Raw genomic sequence first — 19,131 nt, 5'->3', positions numbered from 1 at the left:
TCTAGAGAATCAAAGGAATATCTTGTCTCCACTGCAACAAGAACGTGACTCCAATCGGTGATCGCTAGCCACGAGCAGTGATGCAGTGGCACTTCACGTTTAGTATTGCCTCTCTGGAACAATACTAGATGTGGCCACTCAGCCAGTTTGCAGAACTATTTCTACATGTAGTTTACCTGCAGTTCTAGATTAAGAGAAGAATTGAGGTGAGAAGAAAAGAGACATCTCTGGAACAATTCTACATGTATCCACTCAGTCAGATCTCAGGAATGTTTCTACATGTACTTTACCTGCATGTCTAGATTAGAGAGGAGTTGAAGTAAGAAGAAAAGAGACATCTCTGGAACAATTCTACATGTGACCACTCAGCCAGTTTGCAGAACTGTTTCTGCATACAATACACTGGCAGGATCTATGTTCTTCCTCTTTGCAATGATGATAATTAACTTCCTGCTAGCGATTAGAGAAACATGTCAGAATGTTTAGTATAGCTCAGTAACTAGAACCACCAAGAGAAATAAAGAAAGAATGCCTAAAGGTTCGTTCAGATATGAAGAAGTAAAACTGTTAAATTTGTTTTTAATGTGTAAATGAATTGCCAATTGCGTGCAAGAAAGTTCCAATGCATACTGGGTATTCACTTTTCTCTGTGTGAAAAGATACAAAATGTGAAGCGTTATACACTCACATCATATTTATAACAAAACAAAGTAAACCCCACAATGAATGAGTCTTGAAAAACCATTGTAGAGAAGAGGGTAAGGAATTGTTTTGTGGAATAGACTCACTAATAATGAAGTTCTGACAAGAGTGAAATTAGAAATGGAAACAATCAGAAAATGGATTAAAAGATAAACATGACACATGTACAATTTCCAGGGTAACCAACCTGCTAAAGACCCAGTAAAAAGGGATAATGAAAGGCAAGAGGGGCAAGAGGTGTGTGTGTATTTGTAGCCTCAGCCCTGGGATAGAGTCTGACATGAAAGGTGATGTAACATATGATGAAATTAAGAAAAAAGCTCAGGTCAGAAAGGGATGGAAAAGTGCTACCCAGATGATTGGGGCGAGCGGAAGTACATGTACATGTACAACTACAAAGGGAGAGAAAAATGTCCATGTTTGGTTAAAGATAACAGTTGAGTCCAGGGGGGTGTTTCACAAAGATCCTAAGTCGAACTTAACTCTAAGTTGGACTTTAACATTATGGAGAGCCATTTGTAGCCTTAAAATAACATATATTCAAAAGCAACAAAAAAAAGTATTTTAGACTTTTCATAAATTCCACATCAAGAACATAAAATCTCCTTGATAATAGAAAATATGAATGATTTGAAACAACATTTTTATGCCTTTTAAAATAACTTTTACAAAACATTTTTAAAGATGACAACGGCTTTCCATAATTGTTAAGTCCAACTTAGGATCTTTGTGAAACACCCCCCTGTTCAATTAATTATACTGTGAAAGAAATTTCTGAAAATAATTGGGTAATGATGATTACATAGGTAGTGCAAAATGATTGGTGTAAGATATTGAAAAGAACATATTTGCTGAAAGCTGCATGCTCTGCACACAGGAATGTGTATATGGAACTACACAAATATACAGTATGAAATTTCGGGTGAAACTTTTCAGCTGTTCCTCTTCATATTTCAAATATGAGGGCAGTTGAAGACCAATATTTTTTCTGAGGACATTTCTTCCACGATACTCTTCAAAGCTGATTTAAAAGAATGACAAAGCTTACTCAGACAATTTTCACCTTCACCAGAACTCAACCTTTTCTAGTATTTAGTCTTTAGAGATATGACACCAAAACACGTACCTTCTTGTGGCGTTTCCACTGGTGCAGTTGAAACTGGTTCACTTTCAAAAGGTCCGTCATTCACTGCTATTATCTGATAGAGAAATACAGAGAAATTTGTTTGGCTTTGTTATTGCAGTGTATTTGCTAGGGCGCCATCATGTCACCATGCTTAAGCCGTAGTAATAATTGCAGAACGCCAGGAGTGTCAGGTTTGACAGACATGAACGCTATACAAGAACCCACTATTATTATTATTATCATTAATATTTTACTATTATTATTTTTTAAAGTTGTTTGTTTTATCTATTCAACAGTTATCACTCTCTATTAGTCATTCAGCAAATAACTGTCAATTTATCAGTTTATCACTAAAAAATAATTATCACTAATGTGCATCTCATATGAGATGTCCTGCGTTCGATCGCTGCTTGGTTTTTACATCCTTGGACGAGGTGTTTTGCCCTCATCTGTCCCTCTCCACCAAGGTGGAGGTACCTGGCAATGCTGGAGTAATAATAATTGCAGGGCTTGCAGAAAAAAAGCAGTATTAATACCGATGTGGCTACCATGGGTAAATAAGGCCAATATTTAGTTATTATTTATTACTCACCGTAAATGTATAAGAGAACCCAGGATACAGATCATCGTATGTAACTGTCAGGACCGGGGGACTATAAACTTTGCTGAATTCATGACTAGGGTTGTCCTGTACGTGGGTGACAAAAGTAGAATTAAATTCAACATATTATACAAATGATCCATGCAAATGAATTCATTTAATTATCTGCATGAGTACTGGAATCAATTGCATAACATTTAATTGTATATATATATATATATATATATAATTATATTCAGTTATTGTTGTTATTATGATTATGATTATGATGATTATTATTGTTTTTATTATTATCATCATTACTATTACTACAACTACTACAACTAATAATACCACTACATGCACTATAATTATAATTTTTATCTTTATTTGTTCATGTATATGTATCATCATTATCATTATTGCTATTATTGATATTAATATTATTATTATTATTATTAATATAATAATAATAATAATAACTATTATGAAAATAATGATATGTAATATTGTCATTATTATCATTATCATTATCATCATCATCATCATCACCTCTGTAAAATGTACTTACATCTCTTGTACCAATGTAGCTTATCACATTAGACGTGATATTACCATTAGGCTCATCTGGACTCTCATAAGTCAAGGTGATTGTATTCTTATCTACTACTTCTGCTTGAGGGTTGCCTACAGGACTTGGCTCTAAAATGATAAAAAATCACAAAACCAAATACATTAAAAATCAAGATTTAACTTTGCATATCAGAGCCTAACATTGTTTCCAAAATGGGCAATTCCACAGAAAATGTTCACTTGCTAAAAAATATGATTTGGGCGATATCTCCCCAAAAGTTGAGTGGTAAATCAATAGGATTGAGGTAAACATACTTTAAAGCGTGAAGTTCTTTGAAAAAAACCCACTCTTGGGCCAAAATATGGCCATAATTTTTATCATAACATCTCATCTTTGGTTCTCATTATTTCATGCCACAAGCGCTTCAGATTTGATGTTTTTTTGTCATGGTAAATCACGATGAAGGGATCGAATATTAGGGATAAGTTATTTTAATAACCCACTGAACATGTTTAAACAAAGTTATAGGGGTTTTAAAAGTAGCATGTACTTTTTTTACAGCTCTGGCAAGAAAATGTGTAATCTAATAGTTAACAACGTATATTTATGTTCAGAGTATGAATAAGGATCCTAATATTGCCTTAATTATATTCATTGCACCCTTAAACTCAAAGAATTTTCAAAACTGTTCACAGGGGCAACAAAAATCTTTGTCCATTTTGTGTCATGTCCAATCATTACGGTTACGAGGAGTCCATTTCAATCTTGGGCTACTATACTGTGAAACTTGCTGGAAATGTCAATAATAGTCAAATGTTTCGGATTCTCTTTAGTAAGTACATGTATGTATTAGGATTTTTGATGTTGTTTAAAACCCAAAATAGGTCGGAATGTTATGTCCATTACGCTGGAATTGACCCTACAGGTATGTATTAAACACCATTCTAACTAATACATGAGAAGAAAAAAATATGGAAGTAATTTTTTTAAAAACTCACTATCAGGTTCGGTCCTGGCAGTATCAGTTATGGGTTCACTCCTCTCATTGCCACTGACGGTTACTATGGCAATGTCATAAATTGTCCCTGGGGTCAGATCCGTGATCTCTGCAGCCGGTCGAGTAAAGTTTTCATTGAACACGGCTCTGCCATGGTCGGGTGTGATTGTGATGGTAAAGTCATCTGCATCTCCTTGATACTCCCATTCCAGGTTTAGTTCCCGCTGGCTAGACACGATGACCAACCCAAATGGAGTTGCAGGAACTGTTTGGAAATTGTAAGGAACGATGTCAATTATGCTGCCATGAAGACGCTTATCTGCATCTCCTGGGTACCTGTGACAATTCATCTGCATCAATTTCTTGAACTACGGTAACCAAATTTCTAACTTAAACTCTGGACCCAACACTATACCTAACCCTAACCCCCAACCCTAAACATAAATTAGTAGTAGAAGTATTACATGTATTATCATCATCACCATCATCATTTTCCCTCTTATAAGAATGACACTTCCTCCCTCCACTTCCTCTTGTCTCGAGCATCCTTATTTTGACCAACCTTACTGCTTTTCTTTTGTCACCATATCTTTCCATAAAATATTCGGTCTTCCTTTCCCTGTTATGCCATCCATTTCCAGATCCCATGCTCCCACGCTCTTTTCACAGGTTCATCATCTTCCCTCCACAACACATGACCCATTCCTGTCAATTCCTTTCTCTTTACCACTTCAACCACAGTTTATTCCAGACGCAGCCTTTCCATGAGCTCCGTTGGGTTCTTTCTATTGGACAGTTTCACACCACTCATCTTCCGTATCATGGCCCTTTCTGTTTTCCTCTAGCTACCTTCTTTTTCATCATGAATTAAAATAAATTGATTTCCTAAATATCACTATTACTTCTTTTACTACTATCCTTAATTACCTGTTCTCTGATCCACACTCTTCTCCTCGCTAGTCTTTAGTGTCGCGTCTTCAACACCAACCCCACTCACAGACACCACAGTGAAGTTATAGCTCCTCCCCTGTATTAAACCCGACACTTGAGAAGAATACTCATTAACACCAGCCATGTAATCTACTCTGATTGCTTCCTGACTGTCGGGTTGAAAGGTCAACAGGAAATAGTTGTAGACGCACTCTGAGCACTGCGTGAGATTCCACTGTACATCAACAGTAGTTGTGGTGGGTTCAGTGACAGCAATGCTTTCAACCGATGCAGGCACTGCAATTAAAGGATAACAAAAACAAGTGCTTTACCAGTTATCTCTTATCCTGCCATAATGAATACAGCCCTGAGCCACAGGGCTAATCCCCATTGTGCCAAGCCACAAATCTCCCTGTGCCAAGTTTATTTTGAGATAATCTGATGCACGCAATGTTAAAATCAATAGCGGTGCTAAGCACTCAGTACAGTACAATGGGCATGAACAATAACTGCTATTACGAATGCAAGCAAACATGCATGAAGCAGCGAAGCAGTAGCTCGCTCGCACGAATTAAGCAGCCAATCGATAGCTCACCCGTGTGTACAAAGCACTATAACAGAAGTGTGCGTGCGGCCTTATGGCAGGATATGAGTTAACCAACCGAAACACGTACAGTACCATAATTATAGGCAGGTGGTCTTTCTGTAGGGGTTTGTTTTAGTACATGTTCCAATGAGAAAAAGTATTCAAGGGAAACAGAATGTGTGGTCTTTCTATACAGGTGGTCGCTGAATCAGGTTTCACTGTAGTGTCAAAATCCACAACAGGGCCTCGTCTTATAGAGAGTTTATATCAATTGCAACTAATTTGCAATCGATATCAATCCCAACTAAGGACATATTAAAGAGATAAGAGACTGCAAACTTCCAACTGATTGGAGGACTTGCGATTGATCCGGATCGATCACAACTCTTTATAAGGCAGGCCCTGTTTTACTAGATAATACAAACCTGCAACCAGATTGATAAGACTCGAAGCTCTTGTGCCGTTAGAGGATGAGTCTGTGCCCACTTCACTGAAAACATTCATGCTATAGGTCGCTCCTGGTCCTGTCAGGTTCACACAGGCTGCTGAGAATGATTCTTGATTGGTGTCTTCGATGGTGGATGGGAATGCGTCTCCATGGCTACACGTGATGCTGTAACTCTCTACGGTGTCATTCTGCCTCATCCAGGATGCGCTAACTGATGTCAGGGTCGAAGGTCCTTCCTCGAGGTCAACTCCAAGGGGCACTAAATGTTTGTTATTAAAAGTAACAATAATAATAATAATAATAATAATAAAAATAATAATTCAAATGTACTAATGAGAATAATAATAATAATGATAAAATATTCATACAGTGTACATCGCATTCTAAACATTTAAGTTTCTCAAACATACTACTGATTACAAAAAAGAGCAAGAACTTTTAAAAGTGCATGTATTGTACATGTACCGGTACATGTACCTTGGTACACCGTAAGATTTGATGGTCTTTTTACGAGGTTTCAATGTCTTATCATCTGCACTGTCTATTCAACTTACGTGCAAAGACTCCAACGGTGCTGACGGCGCTCAGCTTCTCTTTGCTAATAGCAACCACCGAGAGGTCGTACTGTTCTCCAGATGTGGGTAACCCTACGCAGTAAGCCGTCAGCTGCTGCCCGGCTTGACTGCTGTCCACAGAAATAGATGGCGGGGATGCAGTACCATCGGAGCATGTGATATTGAAGGTATCCACCACACTGTTAGGGACTGTCCATGTAGCTGAGATGACTGTTGTGTTAGACTCACCCTCGGAAAGTTCAACGGCCTCTGGTACTATTTTAAAGAAATCATTTAATCAAAAACCATGACAGGTACTTTCGTTTATTACACTGATTTACAGATGTCTATTTATAACATAAAAATACATATCAAATCTTTGTGATTTCTGCAAAACTATGTTGATTACTTAATGTAAACCTCTTCAATGTATTTGAATATTTTAACTGCCCTAATTTCAATGCTGCATCTCATATTGTTCAGGCCTGGAACAGATTGTTGTTTTTTCTTGAAATTTGACAAACATATAGTTTATAGATTTCGACGACTGTTTGTACAGAACACTACTTTTATCACAAGGAACATTGTAAACACAGACAATTATAAAAAAAGAAAATTGTCTTACTATCTGTGTATGATGGTCTAATTGTTTCTAGACCTACATGTCATGGCAGTGTAAGAGTTAAAGAGAGATGGTAGTCAGATTCCATGAGCAGTAGTTCATAATTTGCCGACACCCGACTTGGTGGAAATATCAGTAATGGGTGTACAAGTTTAGCACACAGTAAAACTGGATTCCCATCAGGAAATATCCCCTAGTCTCTCAGAGTCTTTGGAGAGGGAAGTGTAAGATAATGACTTTACCATATAGGGCGATTGGTGGAAAATGCCGAGCATTACATAAGGCTTATTGGCCATGAAAACTGAACTCTAATCCTGGTGATTGACAACGCCCCTATTTGGTAAAACACCAAAAAAGGTTGAAATAATTTAGAAACCATCCTGCAATGTAACTTCTAAAAATGGCATGCTGCACTACACACATGTAAAACCTACAGGGACTGTGTGGATACGCTACAGCCTACACACCCCTAATACACGAATGTGCAGCTCTAATGGGGCATTTTTTATGAGAAAAAAAAATCCCAAAGTATGGGGTATGATTTTGTATATAAAAAATCCCTTCAAATTGCCCTACTTTTAGATATCGACCTTAATCATGGGTAACATTTTTTCTTTAAGAATTATACCTCACCCATTTCCAATGTTTTTACTAAACGGTAGATCCCAGATGCAAAAAATAATTCCTTTTTATATGGAACTCCCTAATAATGGGTACCCATTTATACCCCCTCAAATGACCCTTGAAATTGGGTATGGGTTCAGAGGTTTCCGACGCACACCTCCCCTCCCCCTGGATTTTCTAACATTCATGGGATAAACTTACACGCAGTGATTGTGATAGTGTCTGTCTCACTACGTTGACCATTACTGACCGACGTCACAGAGATAGTATAGTCGTCTCCAGGAGTTGATAGCCCAGTACAAGATGCTGTCAGGTTGCCTGAGGGGTTGCCCATGACTGGTGAAGGGTCTCCATTGGAACAGGAGACTTCATAGTAATCCACTATACCATTGGGCTTGGTCCATGATGCAGTAATGGTGGTAGTGGTTACCATGTCTATCGCCTCATTCAAGCTGACTGATTCAGGCACTACAAATATAAAATATTAAAAAATTCACAAATAAATAAATACATACATGCGTCAAATGAAATAGAATTTTGGGGGAATGTTTTCTTACTTTAAATCATTAATCACTGGCATTTGTGTGGCTAAGTTGATCATGTTTTTTCCTACAAATTGATTACACTGGTATATTTGTTTGTTGCTACATCATTTGAATCACATTTATATATATATATATATATATATATATGAAGAGGATGAATATAATGAATATATACTGTTTGATTTCCTTTAACCCTAAAATAAAGAACAAAAACTTATTAAGTAATTTGAGCTATTGAACATATTGCCAAGTAAAGAGTTTTTGTTTGGATATTTCTAAAAACAGTTCTGGTGTCAATCATTAACAGTAACAGTAACAGTTTAATGAAATACAAGTACAACATACATGTACGTACAGGTTTAATGAATGAATACCATTACAAGTAGCAAAAGTATATTGTAAATGAAGGCAAAACCATAAACACTTCCATATTCCATACACACTATCCTTAAAACAAATACCGGTATGGAGACAGTAACGTGCCAGCAGTGAAGCTCCCAATGATTCAAATGATGTACAATGTCAAAATAATTTGATTGATGAAAAAAAAACTTAATTGAAACTGATTTAAGAGGCCATAACTCTATTACATCAAAAATGAAACCAAGAAATGTGAGATGAATTGCAGAGTTTTATCCATTTTCTTGTATCGTCTCCATGGTTTGTGCAGTGCAACGTACATGTAACGTAGGTCCAAGAGAGTGAAATGGCCATGGTGGTAATTGCAGAATAGCTTACATCAGTCTATCACTTATAAGCTGTAGCTTCAACTGTAGCTTAATTTCTCTGCATGCTACTCAGACTCATGACAGCCATAATGAGACCATGAAATGTAATATAAATAGTAGAGTTTTATCCATTTTCTTGTACCGTCCCAATGGTTGGTGCAGTGCAATGTACATGTAATGTACGTCCAAGAAGAGTGAAATGGCCATGGTGGTAATCGCAGAATAGCTTATAAGGGTCATTCACTTACAGGCTGTCAATACAATTGTAGCTGAATTTCTCTGTGTGTTACTCAGACTCTTGACCGTCATAGTGTAATTATCTCCAGGAGAGTCTACATCGTCACAGGAGGCTAAATAATCCTGGTCCGAACCATTACCAGGGGTACTTGCAGTACCATTACTGCATTCAACTTCAAATTCGTCCACTATGCCTCCAGGAATATCCCAGGTTGCAGTCACGGAGCTGGTTGTAGAACCCCCGGCTGTCAGGTTTACACTAACAGGTACTAGAGGTGGACGTTCACGAAAAAACACTCTTGATCACTTCTTTGTAAAACAGCTTTTTATGAAATGGAACTACATTTTACATTTAGCTTCATTGAAAATTAAATGCTTGAGCAGACTTCATTGAAAATTGAATGAATCAGCAGAATACAAGGAGTTTTTCTAATCAAAGAAAATTGAAATTGGTTTTAAATGATCACAGAGAAAACTAAACACTGCAGTTTTCAACTAACTAGTGAAAAATCTGAGCATACTGTACATCTACGGGTATTACAAGTGATACATTTAAATAATTCAAGTCACCAGTGTTAAATACCTAGTAAGTTATAGTAATAATCCCTTTTTTGCTTCATAAAATTACATCATAGACAGCATTGTTCTATACTGTACATGTACACTGTATGGGATTTCACTGCTGAAAAAGGAATTTAAACAGAAATTTCTATTTTGGTGTTAAACTTAACTATTGGAAAAATTCTTACACTTCATTTTTGTACCCTTTTCAACAACTTCTTTTAAATGTATTTCGAAACAAAATGAGGACGTTAAAATTTGACAAGATTCAATAAACAAATATACAGAATGTTGTAATTATCGTTTAAAAAAATGTTCTTTTCTTATTGTCAGCTGATGTTATCACTTACAAGCTGTTAGTATGATGCTAGCAGAATTTTCCTCTCCATTGCTCAGACTTGTAACAACCATGGAGTAATTGTCTCCAGGATTCCACACACCATCACAACTAACTACATAGCTAGAATTAAGATCTTCATTAGCAGCCAATGTCGCGTTCCTCTCTGTACCATTGCTGCAGTTCACCTCAAAGATGTCCACCAATCCTCCAGGATAGGGCCACATGGCACTGACAGAGTTTATTGTCGAGGTATCAGCAGCGAGGTCAGCACTTAGAGGTACTGCATGTCAACAACATGGATTCAAGTTTAGATTATAGCAAACAACTTTGGCTTGCACTTAATATACAAAAAAACAACAGGTTGAACCTGGCATTGGATCTGGTAGCCTTATTGTTTAACCTTGTATTTGGAAATAGCATAGGTCCAATTGTAGGGCCTTGTGGCACACACAGAAAGGCATATTTGGCTTAAGAAATCCATGTCCTCTTTCATAAGAACATTTGTTTCTAAAAAAATTCGTATTCGTGAAAGGTACGATGTATTGCATAAGAAATGGACTCAAATTTTCTGTGATCCTTGACCATTCTGATCATGTAAATGTAGAATATGAAATTCCAAGTATTCTGGATGAAAAGACAATAAAAAATGCCTCTAAAAGGAGACTCTGAACAGAAGAATTGTGAATTCATTAACCATGTACAATGTAAAATATAGTGTACAAGCATGTATACTAATATGATGCAGGAACACACAATGTTATCATATGAGCTTGCAGTACTTTTTCAGATGAAACATAATATCGTCAGTCTGGAGCCAAAAGGGATTAAATCTGTGCGCAATTACATGACTTGTGCCCTTCTGGCTCCAGACGATGTGTTTCCAATCAGATTAAAAAGGAAAAGCTAAATGCAAGAATAAAAACAAAGTACGATTAATGGCCTGGAAGAAATATGCCTTTTAGCATGACATAGGCGCAGCCATCTTCTTAATAATGTGACGTACCAGACAAACGTGTATCATGCACCAAGCATCAGTTGGATTTATTAAACAAATTGATAACAAAAACTTTACTTTACACTGAGGGAAAATCACAGATGAAAAGGTAAAATTATTTTGCTTTCTGGCAATTGTAATACAAAGGATAAAAACAGGTGGATGGAATGCATCACAACCACACAAACCTGGGAAGGAAGCATCCATAAATTTGAATGCATAATAGTTGATTAATGACTTTGCATAGTACGGAACGTTATCAAGAAAATGGTGATGCCCATGTCCTGCTGATGTACATTATTCTCTTTATATCTCTTTTATACAATTTGGTGGGGAATCATGAAGATTAATGGGAAAAAATACAATAAATCTCTCAGAATAACTGAAGCTATTTCTCGGAAATAGGTATCATTTAAGGTAAACATACAAATAAAACATGTAAATATATCAAATTGAGACAATCTACAGATAAAAACATAAAAATTACGAAGAACAAAAGCAAATAAATCACAAGTGAACTTGTCAAACTTTTCATATACTACTTTACTATGACCATTTAACAAAAACTTCCAGTAATGAATACATGTAGCAATGAATTTTCAGGTTGTCACTGAAAATTCTGTGGAAGACCATCACAAAACCTGGAAGGAGAAACAAAAATAAGACAGAAGAGCACCTGTTCTCACCCAGGTGGATGCTGAAGGCCGGAATGCTAGGAGAGAAGCTATAAGGGATTTGAAACGTCTAACCCAACAGCGTGGGAAAGATGGACACTAAACAACGACACTGATACTAATTAATTTAGTAAACATGAAAGATCAACTTACCTGCAACGACATACATGACCGCGGCTGGACTCTCTCCATTGTTTTCCAGGGTGATAACACTAACTGAATGATTGCCCCCTGGTGTGACTCCATTACAAGTCACCTCAGTAGCTGAACCAGGAAGGGGAGAGTCAGGAGATGGGGTGCCCTCATGGGATGGGGTGCCCTCAGAGCAGTTAACTCTGAACCCATCAGCTCTGGCTAATGCAATCCAGGTGACAGTAACGGCCGTTGTGCTTGCTGAACCTTCTTCAAAAGTCACGCCATCTGGAGCTAAAGAGTATGAAGATAATAATAATAATAATATTGGGTTCTTGTATAGCACTCCTGATTATTACCCTAGCTTTAGCAAGGCTGCCATTACAGCACTCTAGCATTTCAAGGAATTCATTCCTGCCAGGTACCCATTTACATCACCTGGGTTGAGTGTGGCAAATGAAGATCAATGTCTTGCCAAAGGAAATTTATGTCACCCGAGTACAATGGAATTTGTTTTGAAGAGAATATAGAATTGGGTTGTATGATTACAAACCAAATTGGTGTACACTTAGCCAGCCTTTTTTTTAAATCAACAATTTATTCTCTGAATTACTGGTTCCTCAAAACCGTCTCCATGAGCTATAATCTCAGCTGCATCTTACTCCTTTTCTTCTCTATATTTACATGCTAGTATATGATAGCTTTCTTATCCCATGGCTATGGAAAACCAGTGGATCTTGTATCACAGCCTATGGGTACCATGAAAAAACAATTGTTAATGGGTCAATAAAAAATAAAAATCTATGTGACTTAAATTGTCTTCTTCTTCTATGAACCACAGTACAATTAAAATTGTCAGCACAGATCTTCACTGCTGACATGCCAATATCAAATTCTCCTGCCATAACAGTGCCCACAAAACTTCTTAATGGATAATTCTTGTACCTCTTCCTGGAATAGTACTTGGTCCCAGAATCTCCAAAAAAGTTTGACAGTTATTGGTAGAGTAGTGATCCTTCAATTATTTTGTCTTAGTTCATAAACAGCCTGCTATATTTCAATATTCGACCAGGCATTACAGGACCACCAACCAGAAGCATGGTGTGACTATCAGTTAGAGCTCAATGATGGTGTATTTGGTCAAAGGATCAAACATCAGCAAAAGGCTTGTTGATGACAGCACTTGTACATATGAGCTACTTGGTTGTAAAAAAAAAACACAGGCATGTCTTTGAACAACTCGTTGTAGATAAGCTTGTCTTGTTACTGGGAACCTACTTTTAAAAGAGTTATCAGTACTTACTTGCTGCTGTAAAAGTCCCGGTGACAGGGCTCTCTTTATCCCCACTCACGCTGGTCACAGTGATGTCATAGGGAGCTCCAGCCGCCGATGTGTTACAAGTTGCTTCAAAAGTATTGTCTGTTGCATCACCAGGGAAGAGGGTGATGTCATTGCTACCATCATCACCACAGTCTACAATGAAGGAATCTTCTTCTCCCACAGGATCAACCCATTGCACAGTTATCTGTCTGGTTGTCACTCCATCTTCTCTTAGAACCACACTGTTCGGAACTGCGCATAGTATGAAATCAAGAAAATGATTCATGAAATCAAATTTGACACATTCAGTTTTAATATTATACACAGTCATGGTTCGTGACAGTGGCACAGAGTTAACTTAACTTACATTAACAACTATTCAAAAGAATTGAGTATGGGAGTGTGTAGGTGTGTCTGTGCATTTAACACTTAAAGGAGAACTAAACCCAAACTACATCAATTTGCGATCTAAATGGGTGTTAATAACTTCCTACATACCCCTAAGAGCCACATATGAAAGATTCACTAAAAGAAAGAAAATTAGTAAAATTTTAGGGCCTTGAGTATGATAGCTGAATTGCCAAATGTGTAGTAGCCATTGTTTCAAAAGTGCTGCCACCGATCGTGGGCATGTGACGTATGAGCAGAGTAACGTACGCACCTAGGATGGCTGGTTAAAGACCCGATCAATACTTATGGTCGCATTATTTAATTTCTGTTAGAAATTTTTTGTCAATTTTAGAGAATTTATGACTTTACTATCAATAATTTTTTTTTAATACCAGTTATTTATTTTTTGATGAATTATTTTAGTTTGATATATTCGAAATAGACATAACGAAAATGAGAAATTTGCCGATCTTCAAATCGAGCACCCACTGCAGCAATGTACAAAAATCGTATACCTATGTACACAAATCACTTGTACACAAGTATATAGATCACATCATGATGGCTGTGTTTGTAGCTGTTTTTTTAAGAATTTTCAACTTTAATCGCAGCCCTTTCATTGCCTAAACGATTCTGGTTGCTTTTCCTTAGAGTCCTTTCCCGGAGGCATTTTTAAACCCAAACGCTTGGCAGTACACCATCTTCTTTGCGATAAGTACACACATGAATATACAATCCCTAATGCAGTTACCCGCTGACACGTCACAACTCAGCAGGGGTTCAGGCTTAGGCCGTGAAAATGGCGATTCCCAGAGATGAAAACCTCTTAACACACAAAAAAATACTGAATATCATAAAAAATTAGATTTTGGAGAGAAAAATCAAATTTTCACAAAAACTCGACACAACCACTGGCACATTGGCCCTGGGCCAGTAACATTTCAGAAAAATGTTTTACTGCTAAGAACGGTCAAGTTAAATGTTTGCTGTTTCATTAAAATTTAATGAGAAAATTGTAAAGTAAATTGTTTGTTGGGGTTGCTGATATTTACTTGTAAATGTTTCTATGCGATTCCACGTTTTTTTTTTTTTTTTTTAAGGTGAAAAATCATATTTTGAGAGGTGATATCGTATTATCATATTTTACTCTTATCATCGTACTAAATACGATTTAATCGTACTGGTTGGCATCTCTGGATTCTCTATTTAGTACAAGAACAGACGGCGCGTGTCATATTAAATAGTTAATAAAACCACATCTGAAGGCTAGAATGAGCGAGTTTTCGTATCAAAAATATTTTACTATTACTCTGTACAGGATTATGAGACTTTAAGGGCTTGGTTTAGTTCTCCTTTAACTGTTCAAATATAAGTGTCACATTTTGTAAGATGTGAAGGGGTGGGATGTGGGTGGGTTTGTTGATGGTCAGAGGATGTAGGTGTGGCTGCATGTGTGAATAGGTGGATACAATTTCACCCACAATTGTTTTACTGTTCAGTTCCATGTTAGAATGTACAAGGTTTGAGGGGTGGATAAGTGGATATAGGTGGGGCTTCATAAGCGATTGGGTGTATACAGTACAATTTTACCATAAACACTGTTTTTTCCACATTAATCATGCATGTACATGTAGATGGACTTGAATGAAATTTTAAGATAGGCATGAATATATATCTCTCGATGTAAAAGGTATTAAATTCTTAATTTTACCAAATGAATAATCAACTCACAAGCAGTTATGGTAACTGTAGCTGGATCACTAGCTTTATTATCACTCAGTGTTACAACCGTTATAGTGTGGTTTTCCCCAGGTCCTGGAGATGGTAGATCAGAACATGTCACAATGCGTGTACTGTTATCATTTTTTTCGGATACTGTCTGGTTGGACCCATCTGGACAGGTCACATTGTAGCTACTGACCACACCATCCGGCTTGGTCCATGTTGCTGAGACTGAATCATTGGTTGCTCCTGATTCTGCAAGGTCAGTAACTTGCGAGGGCACTAAATTGTAAGAAGATAAAGAAAAAACTCTTTTAAGTATAAGTTTGTGTATCAATCTTTATGCCTCACTTATTCAACTAGGAACCATCTAAATCAACTGGCATAACTTTAGAATGGGAAATACAATGAGACACAAAACAGGATATATTCCATTCAAGTCCATCCCATCCTTTTCAGGGGACATCTTTTCTCACTGGCATTTTCTCTATTTCTTTTTACAACTGTATGAACTTTTATTATATACAGACATCATGACATCACAGCATGTACATCAACCACTTAAAGCACCATAAACAAGCCAGTTATTCATTTTCTTATTACAAAATAAAAGAAGAAATAGATGTGGGAAGTTTAAACCTCATAAACCATATATACATGTATTTCACTGCCATACTCCCTAGTTCAGACAAACAAAGTTCAGGAACAATGATTTCAGATTTTTTAAATGAGATTTACATGTACAGGTAATAAACTGAAATCACAATCAATTCCAAAGCAGTGAAACTAACATGCTATCACGTCATTAAAAAATAACTATTAGCACAATTCTAACACAATTCTAACCTTCCCTTGAGCGTATAAAAACAACTTTTTCTCTCAAAGCAGTCATTAATACTATACTATTACTCTGTACAGGATTATGAGACTTTAAGGGCTTGGTTTAGTTCTCCTTTAACTGTTCAAATATAAGGGTCACATTTTGTAAGAAACGAAGGGGTGGGATGTGGGTGGAGGGTCAGTGGATGTAGGTGTGGCTGCATGTGTGAATAGGTGGATACAATTTCACCCACAATTGTTTTACTGTTCAGTTCCATGTTAGAATGTACAAGGTTTGAGGGGTGGATAAGTGGATATAGGTGGGGCTTCATAAAGCGATTGGGTGTATACAGTACAATTTTACCATAAACACTGTTTTTTCCACATTAATCATGCATGTACATGTAGATGGACTTGAATGAATTTTAAAATAGGCATGAATATATATCTCTCGATGTAAAAGGTATTATATTCCACATACTAAGAATCTTGCTCTACGATTGGTCATAAGTAAATCACGTGATCAAAGATAGTTTGCCCATCATTGATGGGAGAAGCAAAAAGTTCGTTGCCCTTTGTAGATAGTAGTACTATCTACAAAGGGCAACGCACTTTTACTGAAGATAGAGGTACTATCTACAAAGGGCAACGCACTTTCACTGAAGATTATCCAAAAGCGCACTAAAATAGGCGTAATTAAGCGCGCATTACCAATGAGTGCAATTAAAGCAAACACATGTGCGCACCGTACCCTCAAGGGGTTGGGTTAAACTTTTAACCTTTTTGGTGTGAATTTTATTTGGGCCTGGTGTCTTTCATGTAGATGCATACACATCCTTTTCTTGTTGTAGTTATATTGTTTTTAGATGTGGAATATAAAGCAAATAATCACCTTTTGGTTTCAGGCGATGGCAAACTATCACTTCCTCGTCGATCAGAATTTATACGCTATCTTTCCTCAGCTTCGCTTCGGAAAGATAGCTACATCCAGATCGCCTCGGAAGTGATAGTTTGTCCCATCACCTTCACCAACGGTAATTATTTGCTTATTAAATTCTTAATTTTACCAAATGAATAATCAACTCACAAGCAGTTATGGTAACTGTAGCTGGATCACTAGCTTTGCTACCACTCAGTGTTACAACCATGATAATGTGGTTTCCCCCAGGTCCTGGATCTGGTAGACCAGAACATGTCACAGAGTGTGTACTGTCATCATTCTCCTCGGGTTCTGTACGGGTGGTCCCATCTGGACAGGTCACATTGTAGCTACTGACCACACCATCCGGCTTGGTCCATGTTGCTGAGACTGAATCATTGGTTGCTCCTGATTCTGCAAGGTTAGTAACTTGCGAGGGCACTAAATTGTAAGAAGATAAAGAAAAAACTCTTTTAAGTATAAGTTTGTGTATCAATCTTTATGCCTCACTTATTCAACTAGGAACCATCTAAATCAACTGGCATAACTTTTAAATGGGAAATACAATGAGACAGAAAACAGGATATATTCCATTCAAGTCCATCCCATCCTTTTCAGGGGACATCTTTTCTCACTGGCATTTTCTCCATTTCTTTTTACAACTGTATGAACTTTTATTATATACAGACATCATGACATCACAGCATGTACCTTGCAAATATCAACCACTTAAAGCACCATAAACAAGTCAGTTATTCATTTTCTTAGTACAAAAAAGAAGAAGAAATAGATGTGGGAAGTTTAAAGCTCATACATGTATATCCTCACTTCAACCTTGGACCAAACATTTTACATGTCAATAATTAAATGCTATTGATGTAAAATTAAGAAATTAAAAATGTTTTGTACATCTATAATTTCATTATACAAAAAGTGTATAGTTTAATTTTACAGTCCATAATTATTTTGTACAGTATAACATTGTATAACAAAACGTCATACAGCAAAACAGATTTTTCAGCATCATTTTGAATGAAAAATTAATAAAGAATCAGGGCTCATTTTTAAAATGTGAATGTTTTATTGTAAAAAATCCTGCATTTTTCCTGGGTGTGGCTTATCATGACTACACACTGACTGGCCAGCTGTCATCTAGGCCGACATATGTCAATTAACTTCTTTAAACCTAGTCTTTTTAGCCTCCCTTTTTTTTACATGATATTTTTTTCCACGTGTCAATGGCCCTTTTGTTGAACTATTTGCATGTACTATAATTCTAAACAAACAAAGGTTTTCTACACTTTTCATATAAATTTCTTTTAGTGTAAACGCTGTAAGAAATACTTACAAGCAGTGATTGTGATGGTCGATACTGCACTGTTTTGACCATTGCTGACTGTCGTCACAGAGATAGTATAGTTATCTCCAGGAGTTGATAGCCTTGTACAAGACGCTTCCAGGTCTTCTGAGGGGTTGACCTGGGCTGGTGAAGCAGTTCCATTGGAGCAAGAGACTTGATAGTAATCCACTATACCATTGGCCATTGTCCATGATGCAGTGATGGTGGAAGTATTCACCCTGTCTCTCTCTTCATTCAACATGACTGATTCAGGCACTACAAGAAAAAAATGCAACATAATACCTCGTTCAGATATGAAGTGGCAAAACGCAATTGTTTAGAAATGATGACGAAAAGTGTAACACGGTCACATTTCTGTATACCAATAAGAAAGAGCTCAGTGAATAGGCATAATACCTTTCTTGTACACAGTTGCCATTCATTTAGGCATAATTTGTTGGGGTTTACCACATCGTATCTGAACGAGCTTAAATAGGCAACTTTCGCCTGGTGGTATTCTTAAGAATATATGGTTTCTAGTGGTCATGTTAGCGATCGCAGATACACGTTCCGGGTTGCAAGAACATGAAAATGCCATGTTTAAGTAGGATAGGATCCAGAGAAATCCTTGAACTCAAAACGGTCTTTTCAAATCAGGTCATCAATA

The 19,131-nt window shown here is 36.9% G+C and overlaps 1 protein-coding gene across 3 annotated transcripts in view; it reads right to left on the bottom strand.

Moving 5' to 3' along the window:
* LOC586044 (receptor-type tyrosine-protein phosphatase beta) overlaps positions 1-18,747 on the bottom strand; it is a 33,522-nt gene extending 14,775 nt beyond the window's left edge. Inside the window, exons 1-14 of one of the 3 annotated variants that reach the window (XM_030988002.1) lie at positions 18,474-18,747; positions 17,294-17,566; positions 13,258-13,527; positions 11,976-12,248; positions 10,165-10,434; positions 9,265-9,522; positions 7,945-8,211; positions 6,498-6,773; positions 5,921-6,202; positions 4,907-5,206; positions 3,981-4,244; positions 2,980-3,110; positions 2,421-2,516; positions 1,829-1,901 (exon numbers count right to left, since the gene is read on the bottom strand). In XM_030988002.1, the coding sequence (XP_030843862.1) occupies positions 1,829-1,901; positions 2,421-2,516; positions 2,980-3,110; positions 3,981-4,244; positions 4,907-5,206; positions 5,921-6,202; positions 6,498-6,773; positions 7,945-8,211; positions 9,265-9,522; positions 10,165-10,434; positions 11,976-12,248; positions 13,258-13,527; positions 17,294-17,566; positions 18,474-18,726 (3,286 nt within the window). In that variant the 5' untranslated portion in view covers positions 18,727-18,747. The remainder of the gene's footprint in view (positions 1-1,828; positions 1,902-2,420; positions 2,517-2,979; positions 3,111-3,980; positions 4,245-4,906; positions 5,207-5,920; positions 6,203-6,497; positions 6,774-7,944; positions 8,212-9,264; positions 9,523-10,164; positions 10,435-11,975; positions 12,249-13,257; positions 13,528-17,293; positions 17,567-18,473) is intronic. The other 2 variants (XM_030988003.1, XM_030988004.1) reach the window with 2 other exon arrangements.
* Between the last annotated feature and the right edge of the window lie 384 nt (positions 18,748-19,131).

Source organism: Strongylocentrotus purpuratus, unplaced genomic scaffold, assembly GCF_000002235.5.
Source record: "Strongylocentrotus purpuratus isolate Spur 01 unplaced genomic scaffold, Spur_5.0 spur5_scaffold_17, whole genome shotgun sequence".
NCBI lineage: Eukaryota > Metazoa > Echinodermata > Echinoidea > Camarodonta > Strongylocentrotidae > Strongylocentrotus > Strongylocentrotus purpuratus.
The sequence above is the reverse complement of the archived record's forward strand: the minus strand, read 5'-3'. Positions and strand labels throughout refer to the sequence as shown.